The following is a 21,786-nucleotide window of genomic DNA, read 5'->3' as shown; positions in this document are numbered from 1 at the left end:
TTTGCTATGAAAAAGTGGGGAGCATATTAAGTTGGGTATCTAGAAGGTGGATTGGGAAGTCTGTAGCTGTCAAGTACTTCAGCCAGTGGGGAAAGCAGAGGGAGATGTGGCCAGGAGAATTAGGATGAAAAGGAGGCTGTGTCCTCCAACAATTGGAGAGATCCCATGGGGAATGTCCCATGGCCTCTCCCATTTTTAGAAATGAAATTAGTTTCACAGGACTCCTCTGTCTGCTTTGTGGACAGAATCCTCTGGTGATGTCAATTTTCCCGCACACCCTGGGGCAGGGAGTGCAGCTGAAGGTGCCTCACCCACTTTGGGTGATCGGCTCCCTTGGCTGGCAGCAGCACCGGGGATTGATTGGGGACCCGGGAGTGACCAGGAGACAGATGAGTGACACATCAGGGGGGTCTGTGAAGAGTCAGCAGGGAGAGAGCACTGAAAATCTCATCAGTGAGTGCCCTGGGATCTTCGGGGAGTGAACATGGCAGGGCACCCATGGAGGGGAGAAAAGGGAAAGCCAGGGAGGGGTCCTGGCCAAAGGGATGATGACCCCAAAATGTCTCTGAAGGGTCCCTTGGGAGAATGTGGAGGTAGTTTGCACATTCCCCCAAAGGTAATTAAGGACATGGGGACCTGTGGGGAGCTGCGGGGCCGGGCCGGGGCTGTGGGGCAGCCGGGGCTCAGCGCCGGGCGCTGCCTGACCCCACCAGCCCCGGGCAGGGCCGGCAGTGGCCCCCGGCCCCCAGGAGGCTGCGGGACGCCCCGGCCGCTGCCCGGCCCCGGGGAGCTGCCGGCCCTGCCCGCCGGGGGGGCCGCCTTTGGACACTGCGGCAGGACAGGCACCGGCTCTGCCACACGGGCTGTGCAGGGGACCCCGAGCACAAGGAGCAAAACAAAGCAACATCTGGGAAATGCAGAGTGCTCATGGATGGATCAGGATTTTCTGTGAAGGATTTAGCTTGGGTCCCTGCAGAAAGGAAAGATTTTGCAGAAAGCTCAGCAGCTCTCAGAGGATGAGCACCCACAGGCAGTGACCGGGGCTGCAGGAGTGGCAGAAGAAGGCCCTGCAGCACTTGGGCACAAAGGCACAGCAGCTGAAGGCAAGGAGGGATGAGCAAAAGGCCAAGCTGAAGGCAAAGGCCATGGCAGAGTTCCCACAGCCCCTGAGGGACCAACCCCAGGGCCCAAGGGGGCCCCAGCACCCAGGGGACGGCCTCGGCCACAAGCACCTGGCAGAGGCATTGCCCTCCTGGCCAGGGCAGAGCCCACCCAAACAGCCCCTGGGAAGGAGTCAGGGCTCCAGCTGCAGCCCACAAGGACACTGCAAGCACAGACAGCAGCACCCTCAGGAGGAGCGAGTCCACCCCTGCATGGACATGGATTGTCAGGGCTCTCTGAGCTCCCATCCCACCGGGGACCCACCACACTGCAGCCCTGGAGAACATCCAGGCTGGGTCTGCATCCAGAGGAGGCCTCTCCTGATGGACACAGGGGCCTCTCCATCCACTCTGAATCTTACACCTAAGGGGGGAACATTGTAAAGGAGTGTTTTCATTATTAAGGGAATAAATGGGAAAGCTGAGCTGGTGTCATTTGTTCAATTAGGAACTGTGGGAGGTTAATTTGAACTAAACTAATTTTTTTCTCTTCCTACTGTGATTGTAATTATCTAGGAAGGAATTTGATGATGGCATTGTAATATTGTAAAAGGTGATACAGAGGCTATTGCTGCTGTACCTTTGTGTCAAATGTCTGGACTTTCTAACCCCACACAGCCTCCATGCTGTGGTATGGACAGGAGAAAGAGAGCAAAACCTGAGAAAATGAACAACCAAAAATAATGATGCCTCAGTTGTGGCTCTTCCAGACTCAGAAAAGAAATTGGAATTGTAGGGGAATGTTCAAAAGAGCCATGCCAAAGGAATTCCTGGGCCAACAAGTTCCACCCAGTGGCCACAGTGGCCTCATTGCCTGCAGAATTGTGCAGCCACAGCTTCAACGGGAACCGAGGCCCAAAACCTGATGACAACAGGATCTCCAACTGTTCCAGTCTGCCATCAAGTTCAAGCTTTGATAACCAAAAGAGCCTCGCAATGGATGAGCAGTGCTCGGTTATTACAGTGTGAAACTTGTTCAGTGGCACAGGAGGATTCAGAACTGAGGACAGGGGAAGGGTTTAACCCAGCCTCCTGTTTGAACAGCCCCCAGAGGGGCTGGGAAGAAACCCAGCACTGCATTCAAGTGACACAGCTCCAGACCCAGCCTGGGGGAGATTCAGGAGACATTGCCTGGCCTGAGGCAGAAAATGTCTTTGTGGATGGCTCTTCAAGGGCAGCAGAAGGGAAAAGAGTTCCAAGACACGCTGTTATTGAGGAAAGGGAATCAGACAAAGCCCAGGTTACCCACCATGGTCAGCTCAACCGGCACAGCTGTGTGTGCTTGTAAGAGCCTGGCACTGAATGCCCTGAGCAGGAAGGCTTCAATATCTTCTGGTGACACCATCTCACCTAACAGGGGGGCAAAACCAATTCTGATTGCTCAGCAGCCACTGAAAGAAATAATTCATATAAAAGGGATTGTGGAAGTCATAGACTCAGACAGCAGAGCTCATTTTCCAGGAAAGATCCTCCAGGGGGTTATGGCAGCTTTAGGAATACAATGGGACCTCCAGAACCCCTGGCACCCCCAGAGCTCAGGCTGGGTACAAAGAATGAAAGGGGATGGAAAGAAACACCTTTGGAAGCTGGGGATAGAAACCAAGATGCCATGGGTATGGCTTTTCCCATTGGCTTGGGCAAGAAGAAGAGCCAGACCCAGGGAAGATATTCAATCATTTCCCCTTGCAATTGATCTCGGGAATTCCTTACCCTGGGAATTCTCCACCTAGTGCAGGGTGGAGATAAGGGATGCACAGTTAAAGCAGTCTGTGGCCAGAATCCTGTCTCTGGTGCCATCTCTCCCCCAGGAAGCTGGGCTGGCACAGAACCTGCCTTGGCACTTTGCTGTTGCCAACATCCCAGCAGGACATCGGCTCCTGCCTAAGGAGTGCAGAGCAGCACCACTGGTGGCCAAGTGGCGTGGCCCGTGCCAAGTGGCCCCGAGGCCAGAAACAGCCGCCAGCACAGCTGAGCACGGGGGGACCCCTCAGCCTCGGCTCCAGGTCTCTGCAGCCCCGGAGATTTGCACTTCCCGCCTGCAGCAGGAGGATGGGAGGCCCCCACTGAGCCTGCACTGAAGGCAGCGCAGCAGCAGCCAGGGCTCCACAGCGGGGCAAGGCCCTGGGCCTGCCCACACATCCTCTGCTGAAATCCTCGGCCTGGCCACCCTCCTTTGGCAGCTCCAGCCACCGGGGACAGCCCTTGCTGCCACTGCTGCAGCTTCAGCGCTCTCTGGGCCTGCCCTGCCACAGCTGCTGGGCAAGAGCACGGCACAATTCCACTCTGGCTCTCACTTACACTCACACACTGCCCTGCCTGCCATGGCATTGATGGAAAATACACCAGCTCATAGACTTTAACATTGTTAACCTTTGATTTCTCTACTCAGGCTTGCTTTGCCTTGGCCCTGGGGAAAGAAATGTTAAAGGTTTTCTTAAGGGATGTTACACCACTCAATGGAGATGAGTTTAACATCTCAACACACTGGGAATGGCCCAAAAGATACCCACAAAGATAACGCCCAGCAGCAAAACATCAACCCCAGCAGCAAACAGCAACCAACACCTACCCCAGACACTGCCAGGGCTGCAGACACCTGGTCTGCAAAAGGCTGAGAAGGAAATCCAGCACTTCCCACCTCATTAAGAGCAGAAGCAAAGAAATCCGGGTCCAATAGGAAACCAAATACTAAAAACTGCACAACTTGAAACTTTGGAACATTAAACCAGTGGATTTAGACTGGTTCTGACTGTATCAAGTTTGGGAAAAATCTAGTAAAAGCCACGGAGGTTTTACTCCGATAGTATTTTATTTATTATATAACTCCGATATATTTTACTGATACTTTACGTGTCATGGAACGATTTTCTCTGCACACCCGGGCTTTGTGGGGATGGAATGATTTCTGTTGCCATCCTGGCCAGAATCAAGGAATGCCTTGACTCTAACAATAAACATATTGTTGGAGTTTTTCTTTTTCCTGCAGTTTCAGTGCTAAGTTTAGAGCATTAGAGTATTTTTAAATTACTCCTACTTCTATATTGCTGATTAGGTTTGGGTCAGGGATGAGAGAATGAGTTTTTACTTAGAGGAGAAGGAGAAAAAATTTAATTGACTTCGAAATGTTTTGTGTATGTTTCTGCGTGGCTCTTAGAGATACAAAAAATTTGATCTGGGTTCTTCGACGTTCACCTTAAGGCAACATTTTGTGAAGCTAGAAGAGATTTAAAGGTGACCCTTTAACTGATAAATAGAAGATTTGAAGGGAAAAAAATAAATAGAAGATTTGAAAGAAAAAAAAAGAAAAAGGAGCAGGTTGGGGAGGGGGGGGCACATGTGAGGCTGCTGAAGCTGCTCTGGAAGAGAAGCTGCATTCCAGGAACCCAGGAGGAGCTTTAGAAATGCAAATTAACATTGCTGGGGCAGAGAGGGGACAATGTACCTGGCTCTTCTTGCCTGGGGCAGGAATTGGCTGATTCCCTCTGCCCCTCACCCCAAGCTCTGCCTGCTTGCACAGATGGAATCTGCACGGCTGAAGGCAGAGCCCATGGTGAGGATCTGACTCTGAAACAGAAATGGCTGAGGCTGCAAAGGGAAACAGAAAATAGAGAATGTTGTGAAAACTTCACTAAAATAAGGGGGGGGGGGGATCATCCCTCTGCCCACTCCAACATCTGCTGTCATTGTCTGCGCTGTACAGGGTGTATCAGAGCACTGGGGCTTTTGCTAGAACAAGTTCAGAGAAATTAGTTGGAATTCAAGTATTTGATGATGTATTCAGAAAAATGCAGTCATTGATGCAGCCTCAGCCTGAGGGAGCACCCAGAAATGGGGAAAAGATGAAGGGCCACCAGAACAAATCCTACAACACCATGGACCAGCCCCTGGGAACCCAAACCAATTCATAACAGGAGACAGAACCCATTTATCATTTCAATGGCATCATTAGATTAAAAGCTGTCCTCAAAAGAAGAAGCAACTAGACAGCTCCAGCTCCTGACCTTCCTGCTGACCAATCCACTGAAAGAGCAACACAACATTTCACATGGGGATGGGATCAGATTATCTGTGAGCAGAAAAAACAGGAGTTTGTGGAGAACTAAATGATTCAAACTGCTGTTGGCAAAGAGATGACAAAGGTAAAGTGGTGAAAAAGATTAAAAAAAAATAGGTGAACAGTTTATGTATTGGTCCAAACATGGAAAGGATGGGAATGGGACACGCTTTCGTGGCTCCCCGGCACACCAGGGGTTAAACGAATGCTGCTTCTCCTCTTCTGTGCTGCAGCAACTCTCATCTTTTTACCATGCTCCACACCTTGGCAGTGCAGCTCATCCAGCAGCTGAGCCAGGGGATGCAGGTGGCAGCCAGGCCTCCTGATCCACAAAGGGCTACAAAAGGACAGGGAATGAGGGCACCGAGAATAATCCCAAAACCAAAGAGGACCCGGGAAGAACAAAACAGAGTCCAGGAGTGAATCTGCCTGGTGATAGGGCCAGGCACTTGTAGATAAGAAAGTAACGGGGGAAACCATCAGTTCCAATAAATTTCACAAATTGAGCCACACAATTTCTCAAAGTCCCGCTAAATTCCCGAACTTCCAGGAGAACAAAGGCTTAACAGAGCCATGAATATCGGTTGTTATACAAAAGGAGGGTGCATATTAACGAGGACAGGCAGCAGGCGCATCGGGAAGTCTGAACCTTCCAAGGACCTCAGCCCGTGGGCAAAGGCAGAGGGAGATGCGGCCGGGAAAATGAGGATAAAAAGAAGGCTGCGGACTACAACCATGGCAGAGAGCGCACGGCAAATGCCCCACGGCCTCTCCCCCTGCTCGGCAATAAAGTCACTTTTACAGGACTCCTCGCTCTCCTCCGGCCACAGAAACCTCCGGCGACGGGAATTTCCCCGCACGCTCCCGGCCGCAGGGCAGCCCCCTCTGTCCTACCCACAGCAGCCGGGCCGAGCCAGCGCTGCTCCGGCAGCGGCTCCTGCCCAGGCCCCGGCGGGAAGGAGACCGCGGGCAGCCGCTCCCGCCGCGCCCTCAGCCCGGGGCCAGCACGGGCCGGACACGGCACCACCGACCCGCCGCAGCCCCCTGCCGCCCCCTCCGCCCGCAGCCAGCCCCGAGCCCCCGCAGAACCCAGCGCGGCTCCCACCTGCGCCGGGGCCGCCTCCGAGCTCCGCCGACGCCGCCTCACCGCGCTCCGGCCGCTGCCGCCGCTCCCGGGCCCGCACAGACGCTCCCGGCGCCAATGGCGCCGCTGCCCGCCCACGGCCGCCCTCAGCCCGCCGCCGGGGCCGTGCTGCGCCCCGCTCCCACCAATCAGCGCGCCGCAACCGCGACTGACGGCACCAGCGGCCAATGGCAGCGAGCTGGGGGCGGGCTCTGCGCACGGCCCAGACTCGCCCCGCGCTCTCAGGGCCCCCCGCGCTGCGTGAGGGCAAAGCCGGAGATGAGCAACAGCCCCGGGACGGGCCCGGGCCCGAGGCGGGATTGAGCTGCCCACACAAACAAACTTCTCCGCACCTCCCGCCACGGCTTTCCCGGCCCTGCGCCTTCCGTGCCTCCGGCTCTGCGGGAAGCCCGGGAGCCTCCCTTCTCCTGCCCCTCATTAGTGCATCGGTGCTTCGCTTTGATTTCCCCCAAAAAGGGAAACCTGCCCAAAGCCCTGTGGGTGAGCGGGGGAGGGGAGAGATTTCCGGCAGAAAACTCCAAAGACTCAGAGCAGGATAAGGAGAAGTCAGTGCAGAGCTTTAAATGCAGCTTTCCCCACGCCTCCCTGCTCCCAGCTGCACCTCCTCCCCCGGCAGGGCAGGAGACAGGGAATGGGGCCGTGCTCAGCTCATCCCCCGCGGCTTCTCCCTCTGCTCAGGGACAGGAGTCGTTCCCTGCTGCACCCTGCGCTCTCTCCCAGCCGAGACTTCTCCAGGAACTTCTCCGAGCCGAGTCCATCCCCTGGGCCACAGCCCCCTCCAAGTGCTGCAGCGTGGGTCACTGTGCCACGGGCTCGGTCCTGCCAGGCCAGGCTGCTCCAGCGGGGCCCCTCTGCCCACGGGGTCACAGCCTCCTCTCAGGCATCCCCGAGCTCCAGCCTGGCTCCTCCAGGGGCTGCAGGGGGATCTCTGCATCCCCATGGAGCTGCAGGGGGATCTCTGCAGCCCCATTGTAATATATGTTATGGAATAATTCGTGCTTATGTAAAATATACATCAAGTCAGTTGTGCTTGTACAAAAAGATTCTTAAAGTTTTAAAAGACCAGAAGCAGCAGCCGGGGCTGCAGAAACCACAGATGATAGAGAAAGAAAGACCTCATTTACAAATGAAAAAAGTGGCTCCGTTCAGAGATGGGCTCTTTTCGGGGGCAATCCAGGAGGCACCCAATGTGAAAAACGCATAATATATGGCTCTTTGCGCATAGTTACTGTATGTATTATGTTAGTTTGATTCGTAGTGCTGTATTAACATTTTAATAGCATGGTAAATGTAGTTTTGTAGTTAATGAAGCTTTAGTAGTTAAAATAGAAACTCCTTATGTGTTTTGTTTTTTATTTTAAGGAATGAGAGACTCGCTTTGACGTAACCATCACAGAACGCCTAAATCTTCCAGAGAAGAGGAATTTATGGCTTTCTTGTCAGAAGAAGCTAATTTCTTCAGGCCTTGCCATGGGGATTAAAGGAAACATTTGGCATATAACAGACAAGAGTTTCTTGTTTTAAATAGAATGTATGCATAACCATGAAGGATATATGAATATGCAATAGTGTAGTTTTAAGGGTGATTCCTTTGTTCACAAGGTATGCTTGTTGTGGCTTAAGTGCCCGAGAGCTCCGGGCTGGAGCGGAGGGGCTGCGGGAGGAGGAGGAGGGACAGGAGGAGCGGCGGGAGCAGGAGCGGGAGAATCCCGCCGCTCGCACCGCCCGCACGCCGGGGCTGCAGCACCCCCTGCCCCGCCAGCATCGCCCCAGCCCCGAGCCGCAGGGCAGGGGGAGGCCGAGCTCGCCCCGGCTCTATCGAGGGGTCTCCGGGAGGATTTTTCTGGAGAGCGCTCGGAGCCGGCAGATGCCGAGCCCCGGATCCCTCCGGGCTCCCCAAGAGGAGCTTTTTCGGGGGGAGAGGAGCTGTGATCGCCCCTCGGAGGGTCCCGGGGGACCACGCGGGGCTGGCCCGGTGCTGACAGGGCGGGACATTGGTTTTGGGGATCCCCGTGAGAGCCGGGGCTGCGGAACGTGGGACCCCCGGGGCGGCAGAGGGGAAGGGGCGATACCGGAGCTGGGGGACCCCCGGCAGCCGGAGATGAGGCGGGGACGGGACCCCTGAGCCTGGCAGGGCCTGTCCTGGGGTGACCTCACGGTGCTCGTACCCCCATTGGTCCGTTTGGCCCCGAAATGAGTTCTGCACCTTCAGGGCTGGTTCTGAGAGCGAAGAGGGGGAGGAAGAAGCGCGCAGTTTGTTTTCAGGAGCTGCACTCACCCCTCCACATTCCGGCTCCTGGGCTGCTGAGATGTCTTAAGGAGCTGGGACAGAGGCCAGACGGAGCCAAGAGGAATAAAGTGGATATTTATTGAAGTGCCTTCAAAGGCCACACCCCGGCAGTACCGGAGCCAGGGTCGGGGCTCTGCCCGGATGGCTCCGAGATGGAAGCAAAAGAGGGCTTGGTCATGAGTTCTCACATTTTTATAAGTGTTAGTCCGTTTGCATACAGGATTTAACAGCCCAATTAATAGCTTCAAATTATGAATTTTCATCCTTCTTGCTTGCTTGCTTGCCTGCCCTCCTCTTTTCCTGTCGTTTGTGCTTTGAGCCTGAAGTTTGAAGAGATTGTCCTTGACTCTCCAGCTAGAACAGGATTGTTTTGTCTTCGCCACCCTGTGAAAAGATCCCAGGAACACTTAATCTAAAGCTAGAAGCTGCACACCAAAACAGAACAGAAAAACTTAAACCTGAGGTATCAGTTGTCTGCCAACAGACAGCGGGACAGAGCTCTCCTTTGCTTTTAGTTAGTTTTTCGCTCGCTGAGGCAGAGAAGTTCTCTGGGCTGTGGTTTTTCTTTTTCTTTGGAGCTGTTTAAACCTGCTCTGGACTGAACACCAGAAGAGCACCGGCAGCTCACACCTGTGGGTCACCGGGGTGGTCCTGGGCCAAGGAGGGACTGATCAGAGACTGAGTGAGCCGAGCTGCAGCCCACGGAGGGACTTTCTGAGTTTATCATCTCTTTTGGAGCAACAACAGGTTTTATTGTTTAATATTGTTCATGTTTTGTGCTGGTGAATGCTTTGCCTTTTAAATAAACAGGTTTTTTCTACTTTTCTCCTAGGAAATCTTTTCCCAAACTGGTTGGGGGAGAGGCCGCTTGAATCTGCTTTCTAGAAAATCCCCTTTGGGGGTTTTCTCCCAAACTTGCCCTAAACCAGGACAGGGTGGTGGGGAGGGGGTGACCCCCAAATGCCTGGACTGGGGGGAGGCTGGAGAGGGGGACCCTTGTACTGCAAAACCCCCCCAGCATCCCTAAGCAGGACCCTGGAGAAGGGGGATCCCCAGGGCCCTCGAGGATCCCCAGCAGCCCTGACACGGGGGACACCAGAACCCCAGAGGGATGAGACTGGAAATGGGACACTCCTGGTGGCTTTTTTTATTAACTCATGATTTTTGGAGGTTTTTATGGACACCAGGAGACTTCTGGAGATGGATTTGGGGAGGAGGAATCCCCACCCCACGGTGTTCACACCTTGTTTTTTCCCACACCAGGATTTCCCACTCCCAAACTTTGGCTGCATGGAGGAGGAGGCTGCGAGGAAGATGGCCCAGGACACCCAGGCAGGTGAGGAGGAAGTCAGTGCCCCTTTCCCCCTCTCTCCTGCTCCATCTCCCAGCCCAGCACAGCCCCCGGCTGCAGGACAGCCCCGCTGCCGGTGCCCTCCTGCCGGGGACGCACTGGGGGGATCTCCTTGCCCTTCCCTGTGGCACGGAGGCAAATCCCATCCTCTCCTTGTCCTTCCTCCCCCAGAGCAGGAGCTGAGGATGGAGACCAGGGAGGACAAATCCACCCAGCAGAACATCGTGGAAGAGGTCGTTTTGAGTGGCTCCATGGCAGAGGAATCCAATGGGGAGGAAAAGCCCCAGAGATCCCACAGGAGGAGGGGCTGCAAATGCAGATCACGGGGATCTGAGGAGGAGAGACCCACCCTGTGCCAGGAAGGTGGGCAGAGCTTCAGCCAGGGATCAGAGCTGGTGGTCCAGGAGCAGCCTCGTGACAGGGAGAGGCCCTACGAGTGCTCGGAGTGTGGGAAGAGCTTCAGGAAGAATTTCAACCTGATCTGCCACCAGAGGATCCACACTGGGGAACGGCCTTACGAGTGTGGGGAATGTGGGAACAGCTTCAGCCACAGGTCCGACCTGATTGTCCACCAGAGGTTCCACACTGGGGAGAGGCCCTACGAGTGTCCTGAGTGTGGGAAGAGGTTTCACACCAGCTCCCATCTCCTTGTACATCAGCGGATTCACAGACAGGAGAGGCCCTTCCGCTGCCCCGACTGCGGGATGGGCTTCAAGCACAACTCCACCCTCGTCACCCACCGGCGCATCCACACCGGGGAGAGGCCCTACGAGTGTCCCCGGTGTGGGAAGAGCTTCTCAGACCGCTCATTCTTTACCCGGCACCAGCGGAGGCACCGGTAAGGGAAGCCCTGCGAGAACCCCGCCTGCAGGAAGAGCTTCGTGCGCTGCTCCAGCTCCATCCCCATCAGAGGACCCACCCTGCTCAGAGCCCTGGTGACCCACATGCCCTGTGATACACAGAGGGAAGTGGCTGCTGTTATTTTATTTTGCCTCTTATTATCTTTTATCTTCCTCCCTCCAAAACACAGAAAATTGGGGTTAAAACCAACAAATTCATCAAAAGCATCTAAAGCCTCACATTTTACTTGTGTTTTGAGGAATCTTGGGTTCCAGGAGATATCTGTGAGGATATAGGGGAGTTTGGGGGCTATTTGGTTTAGTTGTCTTTATTTCTTGGCACTCCAAAAGATGAGAGGGACTGATCTTTCTGCTCAAATCCACTCAGTGCCACTAAAAACTGCTGAATCCCACCCCAAAATTACTCGATTCCACTGCCTCTCAGGGTGAAATTGGGTTGGAAGGGGATTGGGCAAAGTGGGATGCAAATCAGGAGGGGTGAGATGAGCATTGGGTGCGGTGGGATGGGTGGGATGGGGATTGGGAGGTGTGAAATGGGGGAAGTACAGCTTGGGAAGGGGTCTTGATGTGCAGGAGGGGTCGCATGGGTAGAGGTTGGCATTTGGGAGGTGGGGTGGGGTCTGGAATGAGACAGCCAAAGTTTGGGGATGATTAAGATAGGGGGAGCCCATTACTGCGTGAGTGTTTGAATAGTCTACATTCATGAGGAGATGCTGGGGTATCTCACATTCCTGAGGCAGTTTTGGGGCACTCCCCAGCTCTTGGGGGGTTTCCTGAGAGCAGCTCCATGGAGCCCCATGGCCAGGGGTGGTTGCCACGGGCCTGAACTCAGAGCAGTGCCAGAGTCCATTGCCTCAGTGCTGAGAGCAGAGAAATGATGAATGGCCCCAGACATCTCCAGTGTGTGTTTGTGGAGGCCTGTGAGCTTACTGGGGAGAGGGCAAAAGCGATCCCCTGGAGAAATGCACCGTAGGCTCTGGGCATTCCTCACAGCTCAGGGTGAGGACAGAAGCTTCCCCCATGGTGCTCGGCAGCACTGTGTTAATTTGTCCCAGTTCTGTCCCCTTTGGCCCGTTGGCCTTTCCTACCCCTTTTACCCTGATATGTTCATGTTCTAGCAAGTTCTCCCTTCCCTATTTTCCCATTGGTTTATGTGCCCACCTATCCACCCTGCCATTCCCTTTTAGTCCCTTTCCCTGTGTATCACCCCTAAACCCTGAGATCCCTGACGCTCTCCTCCAGCCCCTCTTTTCCCGTATTTACACCCTAAATCCTCCTTTGTCTTTGTCTTTAACCCCCAGAGCCCTGGAGCGTCAGACCCTGATAAACCCTCGTTGGAGCTCCATGCCTGGGCCCTCCCGTGTCCTCACTGCCGAGCTGCTCCGTGTGTGTGTGTGTGTGCTGGGCTCCCGTGGCTCTGCCCGTTAGCACAAAACACTCCCAGGGAAAGTTGTGCCGCCACCACCACAGACTGACAGTGTCCCTGGGGACCAAGAGGCCACTGTGACACTGTGGGACCAAGGAGAGCGTTGCTGCCCTGCCAGGCCTCATGGAACCAAGGATCCACTGTGACACTGCAGGGCCTTGGGGACCACAGTGACATTGTGACACTGCAGGGCCCAAGGATCCAAGAGACTTTGTGACACCAAGGGGTCCCATGGAACCAAAGGGACATTGTGACACTGGGAGGCCTCATGGAATCATGGAGACCATTGGGACACTCTGGGGCCTCATGGAACCGTGGTGACACCAAGTTGTCTGGGAGGGTTGATCTGCTGGAGGGTGGGAGGGCTCTGCACAGGGACTGGACAGGCTGGATCCAGGGCCCAAACCCAACAAGGTGAGGTTTAACAAGTCCAAGTGCCGGGTCCTGCACTTTGGCCACAACAACCCCTGCAGCGCTACAGGCTGGGGACAGAGGGGCTGGACAGCAGCCAGGCAGAAAGGGACCTGCAGGGACTGATGGACAGCAGGCTGGACATGAGCCAGCCGTGTGCCCAGGTGGCCAAGAAGGCCAATGGCTCCTGGCCTGGATCAGGAATGGTGTGGCCAGCAGGAGCAGGGCAGTGATTCTTCCCCTGTGCTGGGCACTGGTTGGGCAGCACCTCGAGTGCTGTGTCCAGTTCTGGGCACCCAATTTAGGAAGGACATGGAGGGGCTGGAGCATGTCCAGAGAAGGGCAACAAGGCTGGTGAGGGGTCTGGAGCACAATTCCTGTGAGGAGCAGCTGAGGGAGCTGGGGTTGTTTATCTTGGAGAAGAGGAGGCTCAGGGGAGACAAGGCAGTGTCAGGGCACAGGTTGGACTTGATGACCTCCAAGGTCTTCTCCAACCTTGCTGATTGTGTGATTCTCTGAATCCACCCTTGGAGCAGTTGCAGGAGGAGCCCTGGGCCTCCTCTTCAGAAGCTCCAGCAGCCCAGGTCCCTCAGCTTCTCCTCACAGTCCCAAAGCCCATCCTGTCAGTCCTGCAGAGCCTCTGCAGCTCCTCCTCACTGCCCAGAACAGGGAGCCCCACAGCCAGACACAGCAGCCCAGATGTGCCCCCCTGGCCTGAGGTGCCTCTGGCAAGGGAGCAGCACCAGGCACTGCAGGAGCCTGCAGACAATTCCTGCAGCACTTGCGGTGAGACAGAGTGAAAATTTAACAGGGTAGAAATCCATTTAGATTTATGTGAAATGTGCACTTTGAGCTTGCTAAATATGCTGTTTAGTCTGGTGACTGCAGCCCCAGCCATACCACCCCAGCTAAGGAGAAAGAATGCAAATTTCCACACATTAGAAGATACTGAAACCTTTTCTTCACCTTGCTTTGTAGGTTCCCTTTTCTATATGTAGCCACCTCCAAGTCTGGGGAAAAAATGAGCCCTATTTTTCAGAAATCTCATGCATGAACAACTCTAGCTGCTGTTCCAGGTACACTGCAAGTAGTTAGCACTTCCAGAAAAAATAACAAACAAACAAACCAAAAAAACGAAGAAAGCAAAACACATTTGGGTACATGAAAAAGGACTGGCTGGAAGAAAAAATGTTTCTCATTGACCTACCAAGCAGCTGGTGTTACCTTTAGTTTAACTTTACACACTGAGAACCACTTGAGTGAACAGCCTGCATCAACTCAAAATAAATTAATGGCAGGTTTTCCTATGTCACAGCTGTAAACTAGTTTCTCAGTCCTAGAGTACAGTAAGTTATGTATTTCAAGATAAAAATCACAATGCAAATCGGAAGAAATTTCATACTGCATGAGGTGTGCACACAATTGATTTACCTCCAAAAGTCAGTTTATGACTTTCCTCTACCAGGATTGCAGTAGCTGCTATAGCTTGAACACACACTGGCCAGCCTTGATTTACTGGATCCCACATCTTTGATAAATAAGCCACGGGTCTCTTTACTCCTCCCCACTCCTGAAACAAAACCCTATGAGGTACCACCTTTTCTTCATTTCCGTACAGATGAAAGGGTTTTGCTAGTGAAGGTAAGCTTAAAGTTGATATTGGGGCTAGTTTTAACTTCAGTTTTCTTAGTTTTTCACCATCTTCTTTGCTCCATTTTATATCATCTCCTCTGTCAGTTTATTCACACAAAAATTTTACTGCCTGTGTGCATCCTTCAATCTACAATCTACAATATCCCAATAATCCGAGTATTTTTCTGATTTCCCCCTTTGAAGAGGGAGGGGGAAGGGACAGAATTCCTGTGATTCAGTCTGGGTTGAGCATCTGACTACCCTTACTAATCATCTTGGGTGCCTCCTGGATTGCCCCCGGAAACAGCCCATCTCTGCAATGAGCCACGTTTTTTCATTTGTAAATTAGGTCTTTCTTTCTCTGTCATCTGTGGTTTCTGCAGCCCCGGCTGCTGCTTCTGGTCTTTTAAAACTTTAAGAATCTTTTTGTACAAGCACAACTGACTTGATGCATATTTTACATAAGCACGAATTATTCCATAATTTATATTACAATGGGGCTGCAGAGATTCCCCTGCAGTTCCATGGGGATGCAGAGATCCCCCTGCAGCTCCATGGGGATGCAGAGATCCCCCTGCAGCTCCGTGGGGATGCAGAGATCGCCCTGCAGGTCCGTGGGGATGCAGAGATCCCCCTGCAGGTCCGTGGGGATGCAGAGATCCCCCTGCAGCCCCTGGAGGAGCCAGGCTGGAGCTCGGCGATGCCTGAGAGGAGGCTGTGACCCCGTGGGCAGAGGGGCCCCGCTGGAGCAGCCTGGCCTGGCAGGACCGAGCCCGTGGCACAGTGACCCACGCTGCAGCACTTGGAGGGGGCTGTGCCCCAGGGGATGGACTCGGCTCGGAGAAGTTCCTGGAGAAGTCTCGGCTGGGAGAGAGCGCAGGGTGCAGCAGGGAACGACTCCTGTCCCTGAGCAGAGGGAGAAGCCGCGGGGGATGAGCTGAGCACGGCCCCATTCCCTGTCTCCTGCCCTGCCGGGGGAGGAGGTGCAGCTGGGAGCAGGGAGCCGTGGGGAAAGCTGCATTTAAGGCTCTGCACTGACTTCTCCTCATCCTGCTCTGAGTCTTGGGAGTTTTCTGCCAGAAATCTCTCCCCTCCCCCGCTCACCCACAGGGCTTTGGGCAGGTTTCCCTTTCTGGGGGAAATCACAGCCAAGCACGGATGCACTAAGGAGGGGCAGGAGAAGGGAGGCTCCGGGCTTCCCGCAGAGCCGGAGGCACGGAAGGCGCAGGGCCGGGAAAGCCGTGGCGGGAGGTGCGGAGAAGTTTGTTTGTGTGGGCAGCTCAATCCCGCCTCGGGCCCGGGCCCGTCCCGGGGCTGTTGCTCATCTCCGGCTTTGCCCTCACGCAGCGCGGGGGGCCCTGAGAGCGCGGGGCGAGTCTGGGCCGTGCGCAGAGCCCGCCCCCAGCTCGCTGCCATTGGCCGCTGGTGCCGTCAGTCGTGGTTGCGGCGCGCTGATTGGTGGGAGCGGGGCGCAGCACGGCCCCGGCGGCGGGCTGAGGGCGGCCGTGGGCGGGCAGCGGCGCCATTGGCGCCGGGAGCGTCTGTGCGGGCCCGGGAGCGGCGGCAGCGGCCGGAGCGCGGTGAGGCGGCGGCGGCGGAGCTCGGAGGCGGCCCCGGCGCAGGTGGGAGCCGCGCTGGGTTCTGCGGGGGCTCGGGGCTGGCTGCGGGCGGAGGGGGCGGCAGGGGGCTGCGGCGGGTCGCTGGTGCCGTGTCCGGCCCGTGCCGGCCCCGGGCTGAGGGCGCGGCGGGAGCGGCTGCCCGCGGTCTCCTTCCCGCCGGGGCCTGGGCAGGAGCCGCTGCCGGAGCAGCGCTGGCTCGGCCCGGCTGCTGTGGGTAGGACCGAGGGGGCTGCCCCGCGGCCGGGAGCGTGCGGGGAAATTCCCGTCGCCGGAGGTTTCTGTGGCCGCAGGAGAGCGAGGAGTCCTGTAAAAGTGACTTTATTGCCGAGCAGGGGGAGAGGCCGTGGGGCATTTGCCGTGCGCTCTCTGCCATGGTTGTAGTCCGCAGCCTCCTTTTTATTCTCATTTTCCCGGCCGCATCTCCCTCTGCCTTTGCCCACGGGCTGAGGTCCTTGGAAGGTTCAGACTTCCCGATGCGCCTGCTGCCTGTCCTCGTTAATATGCACCCTCCTTTTGTATACCAGCCGATATTCATGGCTCTGTTAAGTCTTTGTTCTCCTGGAAGTTCGGGAATTTAGCGGGACTTTGAGAAATTGTGCGTCTCAATTTGTGAAATTTATTGGAACTTATGGTTTCCCCCTTTACTTCCTTATCTACAAGTGCCTGGCTCTCTCTCCAGTCAGATTCACTCCTCGACTCTGTTTTGTTCTTCCCGGGTCCTCTTTGGTTTTGGGATTATTCTCGGTGCCCTCATTCCCTGTCCTTTTGTGGCCGTTTGTGGATCAGGAGGCCTGGCTGCCACCTGCATCCCCTGGCTCAGCTGCTGGATGAGCTGCACTGCCAAGGTGTGGAGCATGGTGAAAAGATGAGAGTTGCTGCAGCACAGAAGAGGAGAAGCAGCATTTGTTTAACCCCTGGTGTGCCGGGGAGCCACATAAGCGTGTTCCATTCCCATCCTTTCCATGTTTGGACCAACACATAAACTGTTCACCTTTATCTTTTTCACCACTTTACCTTTGTCATCTCTTTGCCAACAGCAGTTTGAATCATTTAGTTCTCCACAAACTCCTGCTTTTTCTGCTAACAGATAATCTGATCCCATCCCCATGTGAAATGTTCTGTTCCTCTTTCAGTGGAAGGTCAGGAGCTGGAGCTGTCTTGTTGCTTCTTCTTTTGAGGACAGCTTTTAATCTAATGATGCCATTGAAATGATAAATGGGTTCTCTGTCTCCTGATATGAATTGGTTTGGGTTCCCAGGGGCTGGTCCATGGTGTTGTAGGATTTGTTCTGGTGGCCCTTCCTCTTTTTCCCATTTTTGGGTGCTCCCTCAAGCTGGGGCTGCATCAATATACCACATTTTTCTAATTACATCATCAAATACTTGAATTCCAACTGATTTCCCTGAACTTGTTCTAGCAAAAGCCCCAGTGCTCTGATACACCCTGTACAGCACAGACAGTGGCAGCAGATGTTGGAGTGGACAGGGGGATTATCCCCCCCCCCCTTATTTTAGTGAAGTTTTCACAACATTCTCCATTTGCTGTTTTCCTTTGCAGCTTCAGCCATTTCTGTTTCAGAGTCAGATCCTCACCATGGGCTCTGCCTTCAGCCGTGCAGATTCCATCTGTGCAAGCAGGCAGAGCTTGGGGTGAGGGGCAGAGGGAATCAGCCAATTCCTGCCCCAGGCAAGAAGAGCCAGGTACTATGTCCCCACTCTGCCCCATCAGTGTTAATTTGCATTTCTAAAGCTCCTCTCCTGGGTGCCTGGAATGCAGCTTCTCTTCCAGAGCAGCTTCAGCAGCCTCACATGTGCCCCCCCCCCCCAACCTGCTGTTTTTTCTTTTTTTTTTCCTTTCAAATCTTCTATTTATTTTCTTTTCCTTCAAATATTCTATTTATGAGTTAAAGGGTCACCTTTAAATCTCTTCTTGCTTCACAAAATGTTGCCTAAAGGTGAACGTCGAAAAACCCAGACCAAAATTTTTCTATCTCTAAGAGCCACACACAAACATACACAAAAAATTTCCAAGTCAATTAAATTTTTTCTCCTTCTCCTATAAGTAAAATCTCATTCTCTCATCCCTGATCCAAACCCAACCGGCAATTTAGAAGTAGGAGTAATTTAAAAATATTCGAATGCTCCAAATTTAGCACTGAAACTGCAGGAAAAAGAAAAACTCCAACAATATGTTTATTGTTAGAGTAAAGGCATTTCTTGATTCTGGCCAGGATGTGCAACAGAAATCATTCCATCCCCACATAGCCCGGGTGTGCAGAGAAAATTGTTCCATGACGCGTAAAGTATCAGTAAAATATATTGGAGTATATAATAAATAAAATACTATCAGAGTAAAAGCTCCGTGGCTTTTACTACATTTTTCCCAAACTTGATACAGTCAGAACCAGTCTAAATCCACTGGTTTAATGTTCCAAAGTTTCAAGTTGTGCAGTTTTTAGTATTTGGTTTCCTATTGGACCCGGATTTCTTTGCTTCAGCTGTTAATGAGGTGGGAAGTGCTGATTTCCTTCTCAGCCTTTTGCAGACCAGGTGTCTGCAGCCCTGGCAGTGTCTGGGGTAGGTGTTGGTTGCTGTTTGCTGCTGGGGTTAATGTTTTGATGCTTGGTGTTATCTTTGTGGGTATCTTTTGGGCCATTCCCAGTTTGTTGAGGTGTTAAACACATCTCCATTGAGTGGTGTAACATCCCTTAACAAAACCTTTAACATTCCTTCCCCAGGGCCAAGGCAAAGCAAGCCTGAGTAGAGAAATGAAAGGTTAACAATGTTTAAGTCTATGAGCTGGTGTATTTTGCATCAATGCCATGGCAGGCAGGGCAGTGTGTGAGTGTAAGTGAGAGCCAGAGTGGAATTGTCCCGTGCTCTTGCCCAGCAGCTGTGGCAGGGCAGGCCCAGAGAGCGCTGAAGCTGCAGCAGTGGCAGCAAGGGCTGTCCCCGGTGGCTGGAGCTGCCAAAGGAGGGTGGCCAGGCCGAGGATTTCAGCAGAGGATGTGTGGGCAGGCCCAGGGCCTTGCCCCGCTGTGGAGCCCTGGCTGCTGCTGCGCTGCCTTCAGTGCAGGCTCAGTGGGGGCCTCCCATCCTCCTGCTGCAGGCGGGAAGTGCAAATCTCCGGGGCTGCAGAGACCTGGAGCCGAGGCTGAGGGGTCCCCCCGTGCTCAGCTGTGCTGGCGGCTGTTTCTGGCCTCGGGGCCACTTGGCACGGGCCACGCCACTTGGCCACCAGTGGTGCTGCTCTGCACTCCTTAGGCAGGAGCCGATGTCCTGCTGGGATGTTGGCAACAGCAAAGTGCCAAGGCAGGCTCTGTGCCAGCCCAGCTTCCTGGGGCAGAGATTGCACCAGAGACAGGATTCTGGCCACAGACTGCTTTAAATGTGCATCCCTTATCTCCACCCTGCACTAGGTGGAGAATTCCCAGGGTAAGGAATTCCCGAGATCAATTGCAAGGGGAATTATTTGAATATCTGCCCTGGGTCTGGCTCTTCTTCTTGCCCAAGCCAATGGCAAAAGCCGTACCCATGGCATCTTGGTTTCTATCACCAGCTTCCAAAGGTGTTTCTTTCTTTCCCCTTTCATTCTTTGTACCCAGCCTGAGCTCTGGGGGTGCCAGGGGTTCTGGAGGTCCCATTGTATTCCTAAAGCTGCCATAACCCCCTGGAGGATCTTTCCTGTAAAATGAGTTCTGCTGTCTGTGTCTGTTGCTTCCACAATACCTTTTATTGGAGTAATGTCTTTTAGAAATACCTTAATAAGTGATCCAGTGGCTGCTGAGCAATCAGAATTGCTTTTGCCCCCCTGTTAGGTGAGATGGTTTCACCAGAAGATATTGAAGCCTTCCTGCTCAGGGCATTTCAGTGCCAGGCTCTTACAAGCACACACAGCTGTGCCGGTTGAGCTGACCATGGGGGGTAACCTGGGCTTTGTCTGATTCCCTTTCCTCAATAACAGCGTGTCTTGGAACTCTTTTCCCTTCTGCTGCCCTTGAAGAGCCATCCACAAAGACATTTTCTGCCTCAGGCCAGGCAATGTCTCCTGAATCTCCCCCAGGCTTGGTCTGGAGCTGTGTCACTTGAATGCAGTGCTGGGTTTCTTCCCAGCCCCTCTGGGGGCTGTTAAAACAGGAGGCTGGGTTAAACCCTTCCCCTGTCCTCAGTTCTGAATCCTCCTGTGCCACTGAACAAGTTTCACACTGTAATAACCGAGCACTGCTCATCCATTGCGAGGCTCTTTTGGTTATCAAAGCTTGAAACTTGATGGCAGACTGGAACAGTTGGAGATCCTGTTGTCATCAGGTTTTGGGCCTCGGTTCCCGTTGAAGCTGTGGCTGCACAATTCTGCAGACAATGAGGCCATTGTGGCCACTGGGTGAAACATTTTGGCCCAAGAATTCCTTTGGCATGGCCCTGTTGAACATTCCCCTACAATTCCAATTTCTTTTCTGAGTCTGGAAGAGCCACAGCTGAGGCATTAATATTTTTTGTTTTTCATTTTCTCAAGTTTTATTCACTTTCTCCTGTCCATACCACAGCATGGAGGCTGTCTGGGGTTAAAAAGTCCTACAATGTTCTGGCTGGAACAGAGAATTCTCAATCCAGGCTGTGTAATTCCCTATTAATTCTCAGAATTGTCTCTGCTCCTTTTTGGTCCTGGATAACGTTACTTCTGAGATTGCCCACACCTTCTCTTGGTCATTCAACCACGTAACTTCAGTCAAAATATGTCCCAAATATTTAACCTTTTTCTCCACCATTTGCACTTTTTCCCTTAATACTCAAAAGTTGTTTTTTATCTAGAAAATTCAGCCATTTCATAGAGGCTTTGTCTTCCACTTGTTCTTGTGCTCCTGATTGGAGCCATCAGATTCCCTGAGTGGCAGGATAGGAGTGCTGTAGGGAGACATCCCTGGCTCCAAAAGCCCTGCCTTTAGCAGGGACTCCATACCAGGCTGTGAGCCCTTCCTTCCCTCCCCTGGAACAGGGTGTTGCTTTTAGCCCCCACTTGTCCTGGTTGCTTCCAAGTAATTTGGAGAGGCTCCACATCAAATTTTCCCTATGGGGCTGCCCACACCTCTGGGTTCCCTTCAGCATAGGCCTTGCCAGACATTTGACACAAAGGTACAGCAGCAATAGCCTCTGTATCACCTTTTACAATATTACAATGCCACCACCAAATTCCTTCCTAGTTAATAACAATCACAGTAGGAAGAAAAGAAATTGGTTTATTTCAAACCTATGCTCCACAGCTCCTAATAGTGATTGAACAAATGACACCAGCTCAGCTTTCCCATTTATTCCCTTAATAATGAAAACATTCCTTTACAATGTTCCCCCCTTAGGTGTAAGATTCAGAGTGGATGGAGAGGCCCCTGTGTCCATCAGGAGAGGCCTCCTCTGGATGCAGACCCAGCCTGGATGTTCTCCAGGGCTGCAGTGTGGTGGGTCCCCGGTGGGATGGGAGCTCAGAGAGCCCTGACAATCCATGTCCATGCAGGGGTGGACTCGCTCCTCCTGAGGGTGCTGCTGTCTGTGCTTGCAGTGTCCTTGTGGGCTGCAGCTGGAGCCCTGACTCCTTCCCAGGGGCTGTTTGGGTGGGCTCTGCCCTGGCCAGGAGGGCAATGCCTCTGCCAGGTGCTTGTGGCCGACGCCGTCCCCTGGATGCTGGGGCCCCCTTGGGCCCTGGGGTTGGTCCCTCAGGGGCTTTGGGAACTCTGCCATGGCCTTTGCCTTCAGCTTGGCCTTTTGCTCATCCCTCCTTGCCTTCAGCTGCTGTGCCTTTGTGCCCAAGTGCTGCAGGGCCTTCTTGTGCCACTCCTGCAGCCCCGGTC

The 21,786-nt window shown here is 53.7% G+C and overlaps 1 protein-coding gene across 1 annotated transcript in view; it reads left to right on the top strand.

The window, feature by feature from the left end:
* The window catches only part of LOC140681480 (uncharacterized), a 1,248,316-nt gene that overhangs the window by 290,821 nt on the left and 935,709 nt on the right, over positions 1-21,786 (top strand). The window contains 1 exon segment of the mRNA XM_072921322.1: positions 10,427-10,771. Coding sequence (XP_072777423.1) covers positions 10,427-10,771 — 345 coding nt within the window.

This window comes from Taeniopygia guttata, chromosome 36, assembly GCF_048771995.1.
Source record: "Taeniopygia guttata chromosome 36, bTaeGut7.mat, whole genome shotgun sequence".
NCBI lineage: Eukaryota > Metazoa > Chordata > Aves > Passeriformes > Estrildidae > Taeniopygia > Taeniopygia guttata.
This window is presented reverse-complemented; position numbering and strand designations above follow the sequence as displayed.